Source organism: Lathamus discolor, chromosome 5 (genome assembly GCF_037157495.1).
Source record: "Lathamus discolor isolate bLatDis1 chromosome 5, bLatDis1.hap1, whole genome shotgun sequence".
Lineage (NCBI taxonomy): Eukaryota > Metazoa > Chordata > Aves > Psittaciformes > Psittacidae > Lathamus > Lathamus discolor.
The window spans coordinates 124,589,854-124,608,245 of NC_088888.1; the positions used below are offsets into that span (position 1 = coordinate 124,589,854).

At 58.6% G+C, this 18,392-nt stretch overlaps 1 protein-coding gene and 1 long non-coding RNA gene across 3 annotated transcripts in view; one reads left to right on the plus strand and one right to left on the minus strand.

Moving 5' to 3' along the window:
- On the plus strand, positions 1-14,460 carry BCL2L11 (BCL2 like 11). Of its 2 annotated transcripts, none has more exons than XM_065682540.1 (4): positions 1-75; positions 291-642; positions 6,519-6,631; positions 10,960-14,460. In XM_065682540.1, exons 2-4 carry the CDS (start codon positions 300-302, stop codon positions 11,047-11,049), a joined length of 546 nt encoding a protein of 181 aa, XP_065538612.1. In that variant the 5' UTR covers positions 1-75; positions 291-299; the 3' UTR covers positions 11,050-14,460. The 2 variants fall into 2 exon arrangements, with proteins under 2 accessions (XP_065538612.1, XP_065538611.1); XM_065682539.1 differs by having other exon boundaries at positions 9-97.
- Positions 10,611-18,392, minus strand: part of LOC136015905 (uncharacterized) — a 24,896-nt gene continuing 17,114 nt past the window's right edge. The window contains exon 3 of the long non-coding RNA XR_010613402.1: positions 10,611-11,409. This is a non-coding gene — a long non-coding RNA (uncharacterized LOC136015905). The remainder of the gene's footprint in view (positions 11,410-18,392) is intronic.

The following is an 18,392-nucleotide window of genomic DNA, read 5'->3' on the forward strand; positions in this document are numbered from 1 at the left end:
GCCGCGCTCGGGGCCGCGCTCACCGCCGCCAGCCGGGGCCGGGCGCCCCGCTCCGCCGCAGCCGGCGGGGACACCGTGAGCGGGGCGCGGGGACGGGGTGAGCGGGGAGGGGGGGAGCGGGGCGTTGGGGGGGGGGGCGCGGGCGGGGGGCGGCGCGGAGCGGAGCTGCCGGCTCAGCACTTTCGGCAGAACAATGGGGCCGGGCGGGAGGGGCCGCGCCGGGGCCGGGGCCGGCGCTGCTGGTGCCGGTGCCGCCGCCGCCGCCTCACGGCGCCGCGCTCCTCCCGCAGGCAGCCCCCATGGCCAAGCAGCCCCCCGAGGTGAAGGCGCAACGCGACGGCGACGGCGGGGAGGGCCCGGGCCCGGCCGCGCAGCTGCGCCCCGGCGCTCCCGCAGCCCTGCCCGGCTCCGCCACCGCCACGGCGGGGCCTCCGCCGCGGGGCCCCCCCGCCAGCCCCGGGCCCTTCGCCACTCGGTCGCCGCTGTTCATCTTCGTGCGGAGGTCGCCGCTGCTGTCGCGCTCCTCCAGCGGGTACTTCTCGTTCGACGCCGAGCGCAGCCCCGCGCCCCTCAGCTGCGACAAGGCCACGCAGACCCCGAGCCCCCCCTGCCAGGCCCTCAGCCACTGCCTCAGCGCCATGGGTGAGTGTGCGGGCGCGGGGAGCGGGGCGGAGGGCACCGAGCACCCCAGGGCGCCCCTGCCGCCGGGCTCCGCATCCCCGGCCCGGTGGCGGCACCTTCGGCGCCTCCTCTACCCCTGCCCCCGGGCTTGGCAGCGGGGTGCGCGCTGCCGTGCACCTGCGGGGGGCGAGCCCCTCCTGCGCCCCGCCGCGGGTAGGACCCCGGGTTGGGTTGAAGGGACCTTAAAGCTCCTCCAGCCCCAACCCCTGCCCCGGGCAGGGACCCCTTCCACTGGAGCAGCTTGCTCCAAGCCCCTGTGTCCAACCTGGCCTTGAGCACTGCCAGGGATGGGGCAGCCACAGCTCCTCTGGGCACCCTGTGCCAGCGCCTCAGCACCCTCGCAGGAGGAATCGCTTCCCCCGCCCTGCGCCGGCAGCCGCTGTACCTGCGGCCGGTTGCGAAAGGCGCTGCCGGGTCCTTGAGCCGGTGCCAGGACGCGCCGAGGGGCAGCGGCTCCCGCTGGGAGCAGCCCGGGGCTCGCTGCAAGATGGCCGAGGGAGCGCTGCTGCGGAGCCGCCGCTGGCGCGGTTGCTGCTCCCGTTGTTGTTGCTGCTGCCCCTTCCCGGGATGGCTCGGTCCCAGCCGCCGGAGGACGGGGCCGAGCTCGGGTCCCGCTCCCGTCTTTGTGCGCTGCCCTCGGCCGGGGTTCGTGCGCGGCCGCCCGGAGGCGGAGCGGCCGCTGCCTCCCGTTGCGCTCCTCCCGAGCGCCCCGCGCCGGGTCCCGGCTCCCGCTTGCCCGGGCGCTCGGCGGGCGCCTGCTCCCGAGCGGCTTCCCCAGGTGAGGCCGGGCGCTGCCTCCGGCCTGGTGCCCCTCAGCGGAGCAAGGCGACGGGGGGAGCGCGGCGGTGCCGAGCCCCGGCTCCAGGCTTTGCGCCGTCAGAGCGGCTCCTTTTTGTCGTGTTTGCGTTGGGGTTTTCCCCCCTCCCTGGTTAATGGCTGCGGTTACAGCTCCACCGCGCTGCCTGCGAGATGCCCTTAGGAAAGGTTTGCTGCCCTCATTGCAGTAATTGCAGCTTAATGCAAGTGTCACAACCTCGAGGAGCGCAAACACGCGCGGCAAAGCCGGGCAAGGATGTTGGAGAGCCCCAGCCAGGCGTTTGGTAGCAAGGTGACCGTGGGTTTTGGTGCTCCAGGAAGAACTTGGAGTTTTCCTTGCTTTTCCTGAGCCTCCTGCTTGCAGGAAAGCTGTTGAAATGCTGGGTTTACGACAGCCTTTGTTCTGTTATTGTTGCTAAGGGCATCATTCGAAACAACTATAAGCGGATGGAAGATACCTGAGGTATTTAAACGGGACCCTCAGCTACTCACAGACTGAGTGTGGAGTGTTTTATCCCCAGTCAGGGACTGGGATAGGGGCTGTGGGGTTGCCCTGTGTGGCTCTTCCTCCATCCCTTCCCGTGGCAGTGTCCCACCTTTAAGCTTTCCGCATGGAAGCGGTCAATCCCTCTGCGGGGAAGCGAAGGGTCCCATTCTTTGTTCTGTTCTCCGTGCTGATTTCTGGCTGTGGTGGGGCTGAGGCCGCCCTGGGAAGCGTAAGTGAGTGGCCTTTAATGATGATAGTGACAATAAACAGGCGTTTCCTGTGAGCAGGAGCAGTCTGTGTGCAGTGGGTGCTCCTGGCCCCTCCTGTGGCCAGCGGTCGACTGCTCCCAAGCTCATGCTCTGCCCTGAAGCTTCCTCTCCTAAATCCCATTGAACCTCCCCAAAGGTTTCAGTGGTGATGGCCCAAATAAGAGCTAAATGCCACAGAAGAGGTGGCTGGGACCCTGGGGATGCCTTTGGCTGTGTGAGCTGATTGCTGGAGAAGGGGTTGTTCCAGGCGCGGAGGTGGCAGCAGCGATGCTTTGGGCTGTTTTGCTTCTCAAGGGGGTGCAGCTGCCTCCAAAGCTAATGTGGGGTGAAGATAAGACCGAAGCAGCGAGGGGATGGGTTTGGATGGGAGTGGGAAGGGTTGCGGTGCTGGTTTGGTGTGTACAGGGAGATGCTCTTGGGGACGAGCAGGAGAGGAGCGGGGGTGAGTTTATTGGAGGTACAGAAGAAGATGAGCCTGGGTTTTGCAGAAGGGCAGGGTAAGGTGGTTCTGCCATCAGGACACCCAGGACAAGACAGCCCCCCTCTGGGGCGGTTCTGTGCGCCTTAGGCTCGTGTTTCGAGCCTTTGGCTCCTCACAGGAGCTGTAACTTTCTTCTGTTGGGTGTTTGGTTGAAGGGCAGCTCTGTCTAAAGGCGCAGGAGAGCAGGGCGTGCAGGTGGGATTTGGGAGGTGCTCTGTAAATGGGTTTTCCCGGTGCTGTTTTGATCCTGGTGTGTTTCCTCGCACTGTGGAATAGGGGAGCAAAGCAGCATCAACCTCTCATTGCCTGCAGAGGAGAAACCCTGGGTGTAACAGGGGAATTAAGGGGGGAGCCTTGAGCCGAGAAGCTGCTGGTGGTGGTCCTGTTGCTCGTTTTGGAGCTGCTGCTGTTTTCTCCCTGAGCTTTGCACTTGGTTCATCTGAAGCCATTCCCAAGGAGCTTCTCCTGGAGTGTTTGGATGATCAAGCCCGGGAGGCGGAGGTGCAGTTATCACGGAATCCCAGGCTGGTTTGTGTTGGAAGGGGCCGTAAAGCTCATCCAGTTCCTCAGCGCCCTCACAGGGAAGAGCTTCTGCCTAAGAGCTCAGCTCAGTCTCCCCTCAGGCAGGTTCAAGCCATTCCCCTTGGCCTGGCCCTACAGGCCCTTGTCCCAAGCCCCTCTCCAGGTTTCCTGCAGCCCCTTCAGGCACTGGAGCTGCTCTCAGGTCTCCCCTTCAGGAGCCTTCTCTTGTCCAGGCTGCCCCAGCCCAGCTCTCTCAGCCTGGCTCCAGAGCAGAGCTGCTCCAGCTCTGAGTTTGGGGTTGTTTCTTTTCCCCCCTCTCAGCAGGGACCGTGACATCCCCGGGCCAGTCCCGGCTGGAGCATCCCCTGTTCTACAGCGAGGTGCAGGCATTCAGGGTGCCGGTGGCTGTCACCGTGTCCCCATCCCCACTGCAGCCATCGTGCCATGGGTGGCGGGCGCTGCATCGCGGTACTGCCGGGGGCCCCCCCGAAAGCAGCTCTGACTGGTTCTGGGGCCAGTTATGACTGGACCCTTTTGAGCTGCCACTCGGCAGCACCACAGAAAGTCCTTTATGAAAACCTCAGCCCGATTTCACTCTCAGCCACCAGCCCCAGCCTGCAGCCCGAGCCGATGAGCTCCTGGGCGTGATGCTGGTGCGGGGGCAAGGGAGGGAGGAGAAGGGAGACCAGGGATGGAGGAGGAGAGGGGCAAGGGATGGAGGAGAGGATGCTGTGTAGATGAAGGTTAGTGGTGGCCTTGGCAGTGCTGGGGAACGGTTGGACGTGATGAGCTTAGAGGGCTTTTCCAACCTGGTTGATTCTGTGATGGGTAAAGGATGGAGGAGGAGAGCGGGCAAAGGATGGGGAAGAGGGGGCAAAGGATGGAGAGGAGCAGTACCTTTCCCCACGCAGTACCCATCCATCCCTGTGTCCCATCGCACCTCTTTGCCCTATCACCACGGGGTTTTCTCTGCTCCTGGCCCTTGCTGTGCAGGGCAGCGCGGGCTGGCTCTGGGGACAGCAGCGGGACTCGGATGCTCGCCCCGCCCCAGCTGGGATCCTGTTTGCATTCCGGGCTGGAATATCGCGAGGGCGTTCATTCAGCAGTGAGGCCGGGCTCCAGGCCGGGCAGGCGGCCGGTGCTCCTGCGCTACTACAGCGTGAAAACAAAACAGAGCCCGCAGCCAAGCGGGATGGGCTTGGCTCCGGAGCGCGTTTTCCAGTCAGGACGGAGCCAGGCCTGTATTGAAACCCTTTATTTACTTTGTCACTGCCTCACTGAGCCCTTGGCTGGAAGCTGCTGCGGTTCCCTTGTGGTTCCCTGGAGCCCGCGGGCCAGCGCGCTGGGGTTGGTTTGGTGCTGAGGGTGTTGGGTTCTGTGGGGTTGGTTTCTCCCCTCTGGATGGGTTCTGTTGGGGCTGGTTTGGTGCTGAGGGTGTTGGGTTCTGTGGGGTCGGTTTCTCCTCTCCGGATGGGTTCTGTTGGGGCTGGTTTGGTGCTGAGGGTGTTGGGTTGGTTTCTCCCCTCTGGATGGGTTCTGTTGGGGCTGGTTTGGTGCTGAGGGTGTTGGGTTCTGTGGGGTTGGTTTGGTGCTGAGGGTGTTGGGTTCTGTGGGGTCGGTTTCTCCCCTCCGGATGGGTTCTGTTGGGGCTGGTTTGGTGCTGAGGGTGTTGGGTTCTGTGGGGTTGGTTTCTCCCCTCCAGGTGGGTTCTGTTGGGGCTGGTTTGGTGCTGAGGGTGTTGGGTTCTGTGGGGTCAGTTTCTCCTCTCCGGATGGGTTCTGTTGGGGTTGGTTTGGTGCTGAGGGTGTTGGGTTCTGTGGGGTTGGTTTCTCCCCTCCGGATGGGTTCTGTTGGGGCTGGTTTGGTGCTGAGGGTGTTGGGTTCTGTGGGGTTGGTTTCTCCCCTCCAGGTGGGTTCTGTTGGGGTTGGTTTGGTGCTGAGGGTGTTGGTTCTGTTGGGGCTGGTTTGGTGCTGAGGGTGTTGGGTTCTGTGGGGTTGGTTTCTCCCCTCCGGGTGGGTTCTGTTGGGGTTTCTCTTCCTTAAAGCTGTGATTCCTGCTTGGATCCTGCGCTTGGGTTGGCAGGAGGGGAAGAGGTGGTGGTGCAGGTACCATAGGGGGTTCTGCTGGGTCACAGGCTCTTTTCTCCTCTGCTTATCCACAGTGCAGTGGCTTTACCACATGTTTCATAACTTCTTAAAATGGAGACTGAAATACTTCTGTATAGTAGAGCATAACGGACCCAAAAGCTGTTTTTCCTCTTCGAAAGCAGCACTGTTTCCTTGTGTGGGGTTTATTCTGTGCTGGAGTGCAGGGGGATGCTGTTTGAGGGGAGCATCCTGCAGCTGGGAGCTCCCCGTGTTGCTGGACGCGTGGTTTCTCTGCACACAGCCCCAGCTGTGCCTTTGGTCTCGGGACGACAACACCAAGCGTTTCCCTGTTTCTTCTTGGGCACCTTGGAGCTGTCTGGGGAGGAAGTGTGAGAATTGGAGTAAGTGGTCCAGGCAGAGGGGGTTTAAGGTTAGAGGAGGAGCTGCTGCCGTGCCTACAAGGGAAGAAAGTTACTGAGAAAGGGAAGAGCAGGTTTCTGCTAGGGCAAGGAACTGGAGAGAGGCATCCTGACTCTCCTCCCTATTCCAGTATCTGAAGGGGGCCTATAGGGATGCTGGGGGGGGACTCTTCATCAGGGACTGTAGTGACAGGACAAGGGGTAACGGGTTCAAACTGAAACAGGGGAAGTTTAGATTGGCTCTAAGGAGGAAGTTCTTTACTGTGAGAGTGCTGAGGCACTGGAATGGGTTGCCCAGGGAGGTTGTGAGTGCTCCATCCCTGGCAGTGTTCAAGGCCAGGCTGGACAAAGCCTTGTGTGGGATGGTTTAGTGTGAGGTGTCCCTGTCCATGGCAGGGGGTTGGAACTGGATGATCTTGAGGTCCTTTCCAACCCAAGCCATTCTGTGATTCTGTTTAAGAGCTTGGATACACAGAGATGCTCCTGAGGAAAGCCTATAATAAAGGAATGAATAAAAGCCCAGTAGTGCATTCCCTTCTCATAGACTCCCAGAGCCCCAGCGTGGTTTGGGTTAAAGGGACCTTAAAGCTCCTCTAGCCCTAACCCCTGCCACGGGCAGGGACCCCTTCCACTGGAGCAGCTTGCTCCAAGCCCCTGTGTCCAACCTGGCCTTGGGCACTGCCGGCACGCCGCAGTTTGTTCCCTGTGTTCTCCCATTGCTCCGTGTCTCAAGCGCTCTCTCTGGTTCCCTGCAGCTTCCCGCTGGCAGTCTCCCTCGCGAGCAGAAGACGTCCAGCCCGAGATCTGGATAGCGCAGGAGCTGCGGCGCATCGGCGACGAGTTCAATGCCTCCTCCTGTCCCGGCCGGGTAACTTTCACCTTCGTACTTTCCATTGCTTTGCACCGCTCTCTGCGAGGGAAGCGCTGAATCATCTCTGGAGAGCGGTGCCGCGGGGAGCGCCGGGCGCTCTGTGGAGGTGCCCGTGTTGGCCAGGACACGGGGATGTGCTGCTGGGGCACTGCGTCAGCTCTGAATAACCTCCACATCGGAGCCCTTTGGGTGCAGGGGCCGCGGTGCCTCCTGTAGCACCAGGGCTGGTAGGGGTGTTGGGGGGCTGGGGCTGGACCGGGTGATGGTGGGGAAGGAGCTGCTAGGAGTAGAGGCAGGGATAGGTTGGGGGGGGGGCGGTTTGGGGGCAGGATAGGAAGAGCTGCTCTGGAGCTGGTGCCCAGCAAGGAGCCAGCACTGGTGTTTGTGGGGAAACAGGGAGCAAATGCAGTGGGGTTTGTGTCCTGCTCCTGGGAGGCTCCTGAAGGGGAGACCTTAGAGCAGCTCCAGTGCCTAAAGGGGCTGCAGGGAACCTGGAGAGGAGCTTGGGACAAGGGCCTGTAGGGCCAGGCCAAGGGGAATGGCTTGAACCTGCCCGAGGGGAGACTGAGCTGAGCTCTTAGGCAGAAGCTCTTCCCTGTGAGGGTGCTGAGGCGCTGGCACAGGGTGCCCAGAGAAGCTGTGGCTGCCCCATCCCTGGCAGTGCTCAAGGCCAGGTTGGACACAGGGGCTTGGAGCAAGCTGCTCCAGTGGAAGGGGTCCCTGCCTGTGGCAGGGGTTGGAGCTGGAGGAGCTTTAAGGTCTCTTCCAACCCAAACCAGGCTGGGTTCTGTGGCTTGGTCTCAGCACTTCTTTTTCTTACAACGGATCTGAGCTGTTTTGAAACCCGTGCATTTAGAAGGCTCTGAACTCTCTCACCTTTGGGTGTTGCAACAAAAATAGGTGCCAGTATCACAAAAAAATCACCCAAAACACCCCCCCCCCCCAGCCCCCGAGCACCCCATCCCGGGGGGATGAAGTCACAGCAGTTCTGAGAACAGTGCTGGTAGACAGCGACTCGCCTGCCAGTGCCGCTGATGGAGGCGTGTTGGTGCATGTGGTTTCTGGTCCATCACCTCATGCTCGCCTGTGGGAAGAGGAGTCAGAAGCACATCAGGTAGTGATGAAGTGCTGATGTCCCGGATCTTTATCCATCCTCCACAGCTCACGAGTCACTGCTTGCAGCGTGTTTGCTTGCTGCTCCCTGTGGTGGGTGCCTGTGGGCAGGGGCTCTCCCCAGATACGAGTGCCAGGCTGCCATGGTCCAGCACCTTCTGCACAATCTCTGCATCTCCTTGCTGGAGACTTCTCCCTGGCTTCATGTTCTTTCCAAATGCTGCGGATTTCCTGACCTGCAGCAAAGTGAGGATGAGCTGTGTTTTGTCCCGAATGTGGAACGGGCATCTTCCAACCTCCCCCATGCAGCCTGATCCCGCGTGGTGGGAACCCAGCTTCTGTGGTTTAAATGGCATCTTGTCAATAAAAAGACTGAGAGAGCTGGGCTGGGGCAGCCTGGAGAAGAGAAGGCTCCTGAAGGGGAGACCTGAGAGCAGCTCCAGTGCCTGAAGGGGCTGCAGGGAACCTGGAGAGGGGCTTGGGACAAGGGCCTGTAGGGACAGGCCAAGGGGAATGGCTTGAACCTGCCCGAGGGGAGACTGAGCTGAGCTCTGAGGCAGAAGCTCTTCCCTGTGAGGGTGCTGAGGTGCTGGCACAGGGTGCCCAGAGAAGCTGTGGCTGCCCCATCCCTGGCAGTGCTCAAGGCCAGGTTGGACACAGGGGCTTGGAGCAAGCTGCTCCAGTGGAAGGGGTCCCTGCCCGTGGCAGGGGTTGGGGCTGGATGGAAGCTCCCTTCAACACAACCCATTCCATGAATCTATGAATTTAATGGGGGGCTGAGGAGGGCTGCGAAAGGGTTTTCCCCACTGCTCCAAGGAGCTGGATGGAGCAGCAGCAGGATGGGGCGCAGGTCCCCAGTCACAGAGCGTGACCCCGGTCTGCCTGAGGCAGTTCCCGGTGCCATGGCCAAGCTCCCGTGCTGCTGCCCTGGGGAGGGCACTGAAATGCAGAGGACCATGTCCTTGCTGGATGGCACGAGCAGAGGCTGTCATGCGTGACCCTGAGAACGCTTTGTACCTGGCTGCCTCGGCATCCGACATTCTCGCTTGTCGCACCCAGAAATGGGGCGGTTTCAGGGCATTTAAGCAGTTGCTGTAGAAGTGCCCCAAAGTGCTTCCTTTGTGGGAAGGTGCCTTTTCCTTCGGGAATTGCTCCGGAGATGGGGGGTTTTGTGCACAGCCTGGGTCCCTTGTGCGGGAGGGCTTGGTAGGGTGCTGTGTGCAGCAGCACGTGCCCGTAGCGCTGCCCGGCTCTGCTGGGGTTTGCCCTTTAAGCCTGAGGTTAGAAATGGGGAACTACGAGCCCTGCCAGAACCGCACTTGCTGGGCAGGTCGGAGCTGTCGAACTGGTCGGGGCCAAGCGTTCCTCCTCCTGTTCCCCATCGGTGCGCCCGGAGTCACTCCCCCGGGGAGCATCTCTTGGGCAACACAGCTGGGAAGGGGACAGCTCGCTCCTCCAGCTCCTCTTTGCCCTGGCAGAGCTCGTGTCCACTGTGCAGGGATGGCCACAGGGACCCCTTGGCTATGGGGCCCAGCGCCGCTCCAAGGCTTTTGCTGGCAGAGGGTGCATCACTTGGGTGCCGTCACATGCCTCAAGCTTTGCTGCTTGCAGAGGTGGAAAGTGCCTTGTTGAGACTCCTTATTTATGGTTTTACACCTCTTTGTTAAAGAAAACCCAATTTTGGCATTTTTCTCGCACCCTTCTCTAAGCCTGTTGGGGTTTTATATTCATTTCTTTCCTTGCTCTGTGTGGTGGGCTGAATGACCAGCCAGATCCCATTGGGATTAGAGTAAAACGGGGTGATCCAGTGTCTCCTGTGTTATCTGTGGGCCCTCTACTGTTAAAGTTAGAGGAGAAAGGAAGTTGTGCTGCTGGGGGGGAAGGAGGGGGGGCAGGTCCCTGGTGGGTAAATCCCACCTGTGGGTGCTGGGATGCGCTGTCCTGGGGTGCAGCGATACCCGGGGGTGAGAGGATGCTCAGCATCATCTCCCCATGGCAACAGGTCCCCGCTGCAGGGCCGCCTGTGGGGAGGGCAGTTTGCATATCAGAGTAAACAGAGGCATTTCTCTGTCTGGGGCATGTACGGACATGACTTTACTGCACTAAATATAGCCCGAATCGGGCTGTTTGGGGAGGCGGAGGGAGGGAGAGGGGGGCCTTTGGGGCTGCTCTTTCACCATAGGAAAAAAGGCTTGAAATAAATGGTATCCGGTGGTGATTCCTTTCTCCTTCCCCTGCGTGCTGCTGGCATCCCTTGCTCGGGGAGGGGTGTTTTGCTGCTGTGTCTGGCTCGCTGGGTTGTGTGAATGAGGCAGTGGCTGTGCCTGGAGCAGTGTGAACTCAAACCAGTGCCTGCGCAGGAGCTGCTGCTGCTCTCCCCACAGAGAGAGATGTATTTGTATTTGGTTTGGATTTTGAATTAGGATTTTAATCGGGGTGGGGGTTTTTAATGAGGGTTTTTAATTATTATTATTTACCCTTATTTATTTATTTAGAATCACAGGATCAGTGAGGTTGGAAAAGCCCTTCAAGCTCACCCACTCCAACCATTAACCCAGCACTACCAGGGCCACCCCTGCCCCATGGCACTGAGGCCTCGTCTCCATGGGCTGTGAACCCTTGCAGGGCCGGTGCCTGCAGCCCTGCCCTGGGCAGCCTGTTCCAATGCCTGAGCTCCCTCTGGGGCAGGAATTGTTCCTCAGCTCCATCTAAACCTGCCCTGGGGCAGCTTGAGGCCGCTTCCTCTTGTCCCATCCCTTGTTCCTTGGGAGCAGAGCCCAGCCCCTCCTGGCTCCATCCTCCTGTCAGGCACTTGTAGGGAGCCATCAGGTCCCCCCTGAGTCTTCCCTTCTCCCCACTGAACCCCCCGGGTCCCTCAGCCTCACCATCCCTGCCCTGGCCCTGCCTGGGCTGTGCTCCCAGGTTTTCCTGCTCCTTCACCACATTCCAAGCCTCCCGGCAGCATCGTGCACCCCATGTGCAGGGACCTGCCGGTGGCATCCCCATGGCTGGGAGCAGGCAGCTTGGACTCTTAGAGCGTTGCAAAGCTTCCTATTGAAGGAAAACACGAAAGGTTGTTTAAATGCTTCCTAAACTGCTTGGTTCCCACCTCTGACGGGTCTCTGTGGCACCACACGAGGTGTTTGTAGCACGGGGGCTTTGTTCACTGTCGTGTCTGTGCTGACGTTGCTTTTCCTGCTCTTTGGTTTCAGGGATTCTTGGATAACCAGGCAGGAAACCCCCAGGTCGTCATTTTGCGCCTCCTGCGTTACATCATCCGCCTCATCTGGAGGATGCAGTGAGCGCCGGGCGCGTCCCGAGGACTTGTGTTCCCATTGGGAAAGCCCGGGGAGGACGGACAGATGGATGGGTGGATGGATGGATGGATGGATGCGGGGCTCCCTGCACCACCCAGCTCCCACCCTGCCTCTCCCCAGGACCCATGGTGGGGCTGTTGGATGCGGGTGGACGTCCCACACGGAGCTGGGAATCTCCAGAGCAGGATTGGGTCCGGCAGTGATGTTTACTGCTTCCTCTCTGCTCTGTTTTATTACCTTTTCATTCTCCCAAAGGAGTCTCAGAGAAACCCCTCCACAGCAGTGGAATCATGGCATTTCCTTGTCATCGTTCCTGGAAACCCATCGGCTTCTCCGGGATAAACCCTGCAGTGGGGAAAAGGAAAACCTGAGCCAGCTGATGGGCAGAGCTGCCTTAGTTTGCCTTGCAGAGACTCACGGAGCCCTCCCCTCTCCCTTTGCCTCCTGGGCATCTGCCTGCCGAAGAAGGCTGGCGATGATGGAAGAAGGGCAGAGGGCTTTCGATCAGCACTTCTTTTCCCTGTAAATACCTAATGCTTCCCCAGATCCACTTCATTTGCATCATGCAAACAGCCTGTTTCCTGCTGACCGACCTTTCTTTTATACCTGGGTTTCAGTTTTCACTCTGATTTCAGGACTCAGCTGTCAGACCCCCAGGGTCCAAAATCCCACAGGCACCCACCCAACCAAAACCCCAATCCACCAGGTTGCCTTTATTGAGAAGTTCTTTCTATCAGACGTGTGCAAATGCTCATGTATTGTATGATATAATAGAGAACGTTGGTGACTCAGTCAGCAATAAGACGTACTGGAGGCAGGTAGAAACAGTTCCCAGCACACCACAGCTTTGCACCCGGAGACAACGGCTCCTACTCTTTAACATCATTTGAAGTCATGGCTTGTTCCTTGCTGTTGAACCCAGGAGGGGTTTAAAGGCGCTGGATATCTGTATTATTCCTGGGATCCTCTCTGTGTTTCGGACAGGGCAGCCTGGAGCGGCGGGATGAGGACAGGACCAGCAGCAAGACCCTGGATGCTGGCGCGCAGGGATGCAGCTGGAAGAGGCGCCGAAGGATGCTGACCTGGTATAGATCCCTTAACTGCTCCCAAACCGCCCTCCTTCCCCTGGGAAGACCCAACCAGGTGCTTAGTGCTGTCCCAGGGCATCTCCTCTTCCCCCTGGAGACCCCACAGCCTTGCTGGAGGGCTGTTGGAAGAAGCAGGTCCGTCTCCTCAGCCTCCCCTTTGCCTCCGGTTCACCTCGCAAGCCGGGTGGCTGTTGCACAGTGGGTGCTGTTGGGGGGTGGCTGCTGCAGCCACCCCCATATCTATGCACAAACGTACCCCTCTCTGCCTCTGGAGCTGCCCTTTCCCTCTGGCTGGTGCAGGTGGTCCCCAAACCCACCCAGACGCCGCGGTTTTATCTCTGGTTTCACCAGCACCATAGGAATAAAGGAAAGAAGGAAAAGCCCAAGCTCCCAGGAGCGGTTTTTCCTGCTGCACACGTGCAGGGAGAAGCCGTGGAGTGGTTTTAATGATGGACAGTCTGACCTCTGTGGCTGTGCCTGCCGGGTAGGCAAAGAGCCGTGGTGTCGGTGCGCTCCGGTTGCGCTCCAGTGCAGGATTACAGAGCAATGTGACCTCTCCATTTATTACCTTTCTCTCTGGTTTGTTTGGACCTGCAGGATGAGCATCGGTTGCAGGAGCAGGGGATGCTTTGGGAAGGTGCAGGGGGATCTTTGCACTGGTGGAGAGGGAGCGGTTTAACCGGTGAGCTTGGCCAGGGCAGGTTCCTGCTCCTCGAGCCCTTGGGTTTGGCTCTGGTTTTGGCTCACTGCAGCTGTGCTGCCCCAGCCGTGCTTGAGGCATCACTTCTGTAGGGTTTCGATAGGAGACCCCAGCAGGGAGGCTGCTGCTGCGCGTTCCCCGAGGGAGCCTCCATGGAATTGCATGGCTGTTGATAGCATTGAAAGGCAAAAACCATAGATGAGTTCTGGCAGCGGGGCTGGGGAGGGGGGGGAAACCAAGGGAGCTTTTTCTCCGCCGTGGTTTCATCCTCTGCTGGTGGGTGGAACGGTGCTTTCAGGTCTCGCAGCCTTACAGCATCCCCAGAATGTGTCCCTTGGAGTACACCAAAGAAATGCCGAGCACTTTATCCTGTCCTCCCCACCGGCCACCCCGGCCAAGGATGGAGACAGAGATGGGAGTAGTTTTAAGAGGAATAATAAAGTATAGTCAGTGTCTGCCTGGGGCCTCTCCATAGGAGTTGCTCCTGGCCTTAAGGCAGGCAAAGGAAGATTCGCCCCCAAAAACCAGGTTTCACCCCATGGAGTTGGGAGGTTTAGGGGGAAAACCAATAAGAAGCCTCTAAAGAGAAGAACGATGCTTTTCACTGGGGCTTTGGCTCATTTTAGCCCTGTTGGGTGACTGCTCTGGGTTGTTTTAAGGGTAACCGAGGTCTCTGTCCTACCAAAAGGATGTGCTGAAGTTTTCCTTGGTCGCAGGGAAACCAGATTTATTCCCGGTGCTGCATTAACGCTTCTCCTCTTCCCCAGGGCTGTAAATACCTGAGTATTTATTAGAGTAGGGTAGCGTATTCCTTTCATCATCTGAGCCAGACATCTGTGTGCAATGTATTTCCTTTCCTCTCTCTCATGTCAGTTTTGTACAGCTTATCAAAGAAGTAAAAAGAGCTTCCAAAAAATCACCTTTTCTAAACCTTTTTAGAGTAAATACTGTAGATTCTCCTTCTCCTGTGTACTTAATGCACTCTACTGTTCCGTAATGCTGTAACTTGTAGAAATGGTGTATATTTATTTCCTGCTTATTTAAGTTCCTGTAAAGATGTTGGTTCTCCCCTTCTCTCCTCCCTGCCCTTGCAATAAGTGATGGATCACCTCCCAGGGCGCTGCCTCCTTGGCAGTGCAGCCAACGTGGGTTGGAGAATGAGATTTCCTCTGATTCTTCCCCTCCAAGTGCCTAAATCCCACTTCCCAGGAGTGATTTAGGCCCATCGGACTCCAGCATTAGTGGAGTTAGTGGGAGTTTGGCTTCAGCATCCCTGTGATTTTGGCCCCTTTCTTCCCAAAGCCACGTTCTCCTCCATCTCAGCCACTTCTCCCTGGCCCAGCATTAACATCAGGTACCAGGCAGCACCTGATGTGCTGATGAATCACTAACTCCTGTCACAGGACCCAGCGTATGTAGCATTTTGACTGCAATTTCCCTGGCTTCCTTGTGGTTTGCACTGATGAATTTTGGACAGGGTAATTGCCATTTACTTGTGCAATACTGCTGTAAATAGTTGCAGATCTGTTTTGGGTTGGTTTGTTTTTTAAGATGCGATCTTTTATGTTCTTAATATGAGTTTTATATGAATAAAGACTTCCAACTGTTGGTCACGGGTGCTCTTTCCTTGGGGGCTTTGGAGGGGTGGGGGGAGATGTTTCATAGAACCATGGAATGGTTTGGGTTGGAAAGGACCTTGAGATCCTCCAGCTCCAACCCCCTGCCATGGGCAGGGACACCTCACACTAAACCATGGCACCCAAGGCTCACATTTAGATGCTGTGTTCCCAAACCCACGAGCAGCGTCCCTGCTGCCCCAGCTCCCTGTGCCTTGGGGGTGGGTTGGGCTTTTCCTCTTCTTTCTTTGCCTTTTCCCCACATTTAGGGGGTTCTGCAGCCCTGGGCTGCATCAGTGGCCTCAAACCTGACTGCTGGGCACCTTCCTGTGCCCTCTGGGCCCTGCCTGTCCCAGGTATTGAAGGAGTTTGGGGAGCATGGGGCTTCTTTCTTTATTCGGGTATTGTTTATGTGTGGTTTATTGGTTATTTCATGTTTTACTCTATTCTTTTACATAATCTTTGCTTTTATTGCTTTAAAGTCGACTCAATCTGCTCATAAGAAGCTGCCGTCCCGTCTTCCTCCTGCCTTGCCTCTCCATCCCACTTTTGTACCCCCCAGCTGATGGCCAGGCGCCCTGGGGAGAAAGGAGGGGATGCTTCCAGCTCTGCTATGCCTCCACTTACTCCTCTTTGTTCTGTCTCTGCAGAGAGCAGGCAGGTAAGAGATAGCATCAGGTTGTGGTGAGAAGGCTGCAATCTGGCTTTCAGCACATGCAGGGACAGGCCAAGGGGAATGGCTTGAACCTGCCCGAGGGGAGACTGAGCTGAGCTCTTAGGCAGAAGCTCTTCCCTGTGAGGGTGCTGAGGCGCTGGCACAGGGTGCCCAGAGGAGCTGTGGCTGCCCCATCCCTGGCAGTGCTCAAGGCCAGGTTGGACACAGGGGCTTGGAGCAAGCTGCTCCAGTGGAAGGGGTCCCTGCCCGTGGCAGGGGTTGGAGCTGGAGGAGCTTTAAGCTCCCTTCAGCCCGAACCATTCCATGATCAAACCTGAGCACCCACCTCGCTGTTTTGATGCTGCTTTTCCCCCCTTCATCCCCAGCATCCCGTTTCATCCCGATTGGCAGGTCTGTGGTGATGCCACCAGCGCACCCCAAGCCGTGATCCGTGGTTGTGGCCGCAGACCTCTCCCTGCTGACCCAAGCAGGGGTATTTTTAGCTGCTTTCCTTCTGCAGCATCAGCTGGGTTGGGGTGGGTGACGCAAGGCGCAGGGACCCTGCGTCAGCAGGGAGGGAACTGGGAGCGGGGGAAAGCACCTTGAGGAGCCCTGGAAAGCCACAGGAGCGGCTCTGGGTGCTGCTGGCCCCAGCGCTCCCCCCCCCAGCACCCAATGTGCACTCAACCCCGGAGCCACGGCTCCTGCCTGACAAACACCAAACTCATCTGATCCCTTTGTGCGTGTTCTTGTGTTGTTTCAAATTACAGAAGTTCCTGAAAGGGAAGTTTATTGGTTTCAGATGCTATTTTGGGGGGTTCTTCAGCTAAAAAAGCCAGCAAAGGCTCCATGGCCCAGCCAAGGCTGTCCCAGCTGCCAGCCCTGCTCTGCCCATCCCTCCTTTGGGCTCATGAGGAGCCTGTGCGGGGAGGGTCCCACCTCGTGGGCTCCATTTCCCTTTGCTGTGACCCATCTGGGAGGAGCTCATCCCTGCCCCAACCCAGTGACCTTGGTGAGACGAGAGGGAAGAGGAAAACCCCCCCCACTGGCAACAGGCAGCGGGGCCGAGCACTGGTGGGATCCCACCTCTGGCCACGTGCTTGGGTGGCACCAAGACCGGGTTGGCCATGGCCAAGATCGGAGGTGGTCATGGCACAGGTTGGTCATGGCCAAGATCGGAGGTGGTCATGGCACAGGTTGGTCATGGCCAAGATCGAAGGTGGTCATGGCACAGGTTGGTCATGGCCAAGATCGGGGGTGGTCATGGCACAGGTTGGCCATGGCCAAGATCGGGGGTGGTCATGGCACAGATTGGTCATGGCACAGGTTGGCCATGGCCAAGATTGGAGGTGGTCATGGCACAGGTTGGCCATGGCCAAGATCGAAGGTGGTCATGGCACAGGTTGGTCATGGCCAAGATCGAAGGTGGTCATGGCACAGGTTGGCCATGGCCAAGATCGGAGGTGGTCATGGCACAGGTTGGTCATGGCCAAGATCGGGGGTGGTCATGGCACAGGTTGGCCATGGCCAAGATCGGAGGTGGTCATGGCACAGGTTGGTCATGGCCAAGATCGGAGGTGGTCATGGCACAGGTTGGCCATGGCCAAGATTGGAGGTGGTCATGGCACAGGTTGGCCATGGCCAAGATCAGAGGTGGTCATGGCACAGGTTGGTCATGGCCAAGATCGGAGGTGGTCATGGCACAGGTTGGTCATGGCCAAGATCGGGGGTGGTCATGGCACAGGTTGGCCATGGCCAAGGTGAGGTTGAACATGGCCAAGTCCCAGCGTGGTCATGGCCCAGGTCTACATCAAAGAGACATCATCTGCGTCCTTCCCAAGAGACAGCCCCTTCTTCCTGTGCCCTTCAGTTTCTGCATAGGCACTAGTTAGAACCACGTGAAATGCATTGTAAGGATGACAAACTTCCTTTATTCCTTGAAAACGGGGGGCGGAGGGGAGGGAAATTCCTTGTGGGAAAAGCCTCACCACCACTGGAAGCCTTTCTACACTCGCCTCCTCCCCAGCCACCCATAATAGAATCATGGAACGGTTTGTGTTGAAGGGGCCTTAAAGCCCATCCAGCTCCAACCCCTGCCACGGGCAGGGACCCCTTCCACTGGAGCAGCTTGCTCCAAGCCCCTGTGTCCAAGCTGGGGCGATGGCCCCGTGCGCCCGGTTAAGGACGCACAGAGCCCAGCGTGGCCCGACCAGCTCTGAACCAAGCCGGGGCGCTCCCACCTCAGCCCTGAGGCAGGCAGGGGTTGAGCAACCAACGACGGGGTTCCCTGTTGGGTGCTAACGCTGTGTCGGGCCCACCGGGGGGGCCTGGGGGTCACGCAGCGCCGGCACCCAGCAGACGTGGGCTGAGCATCACGGTTATGGCAGAGCCAAATGTCCAGCGGCTGCCGCGGGGGCCATGGGAGCAGCAGCACCAGGGTCTCAAGAGAGCTTTTGTTCCAATGACTCGCCTCTGACCTTTCAAACACCTGTGCAGCCTTAAAGGGCTAAAAATACCCCCCCCCTGCTTTGCATCTCATTTCCATGGTGCCACAAAGCTCGCTGCTTCCAGCGGCGTTCCTCCTCTTCCCTTGGGTGACCTCTCCTCGGGGCAAAGCCAGCATAAACGGGGATGGGAGACAGCTGGGGCAGCCCCAGCGCGAGGCCACGGGGGGCCCTAGGGGCAATGTGGGGGTGTTATCGATGCTGTAACGGGGCTGAGCATTCATTCATATGGGAGAAGACAAGCCCAAGGGCGGTTGGACCAAGGGGACCTTCGCACTGCCCACCAGCAAGGGCTCTGCAAGGTGCCTGCAAGCCAAACCCCACCTTCTGCTGCCCTCCCTGAGCACCCCAAACCTATTACGGGCCTTTTGGGGAGGGGGGTTTTAAAGATGGAGCCCTGCAGTGCTTAAGCTGCTCTATAGAAATGAGGCGACGGGGTTATTCCTGTTGGTGGCTCCGCCGTGCCTATGGAAGCTGGTCCCATGGAGCCAAGAAGACCTTGGATGTTGCAGCATGGCTCATTGAGAGCCAGGACTGTGCGAGGGCAGGGACCCCCGTGGGGATACAGGGCCTTTTACTGCTGGGTTTGATGGATTTCTCCTCGCCAGCATCCTGACAGGCTCGTCCGTTAGTTTTCCCAAGAGGATGCACAGGGAATGTTCCTTTCCCAACCTCATGGGCTGTTCATTAAAACAGGCTTCATCCCGGCGCGATTAAGGACGTCGTGTGCCGAGTGGAAATAGTTATGACAAAGGCATAATTATC

Coding starts and splice junctions, on each gene's coding strand:
- BCL2L11 (XM_065682540.1), top strand. CDS start 300: ATGGCCAAGCAGCCCCCCGAGGTGAAGGCGCAACGCGACGGCGACGGC. Junction 643..6,518: donor CCACTGCCTCAGCGCCATGG/GTGAGTGTGCGG, acceptor GGTTCCCTGCAG/CTTCCCGCTGGCAGTCTCCC. Junction 6,632..10,959: donor CCTCCTCCTGTCCCGGCCGG/GTAACTTTCACC, acceptor CTTTGGTTTCAG/GGATTCTTGGATAACCAGGC.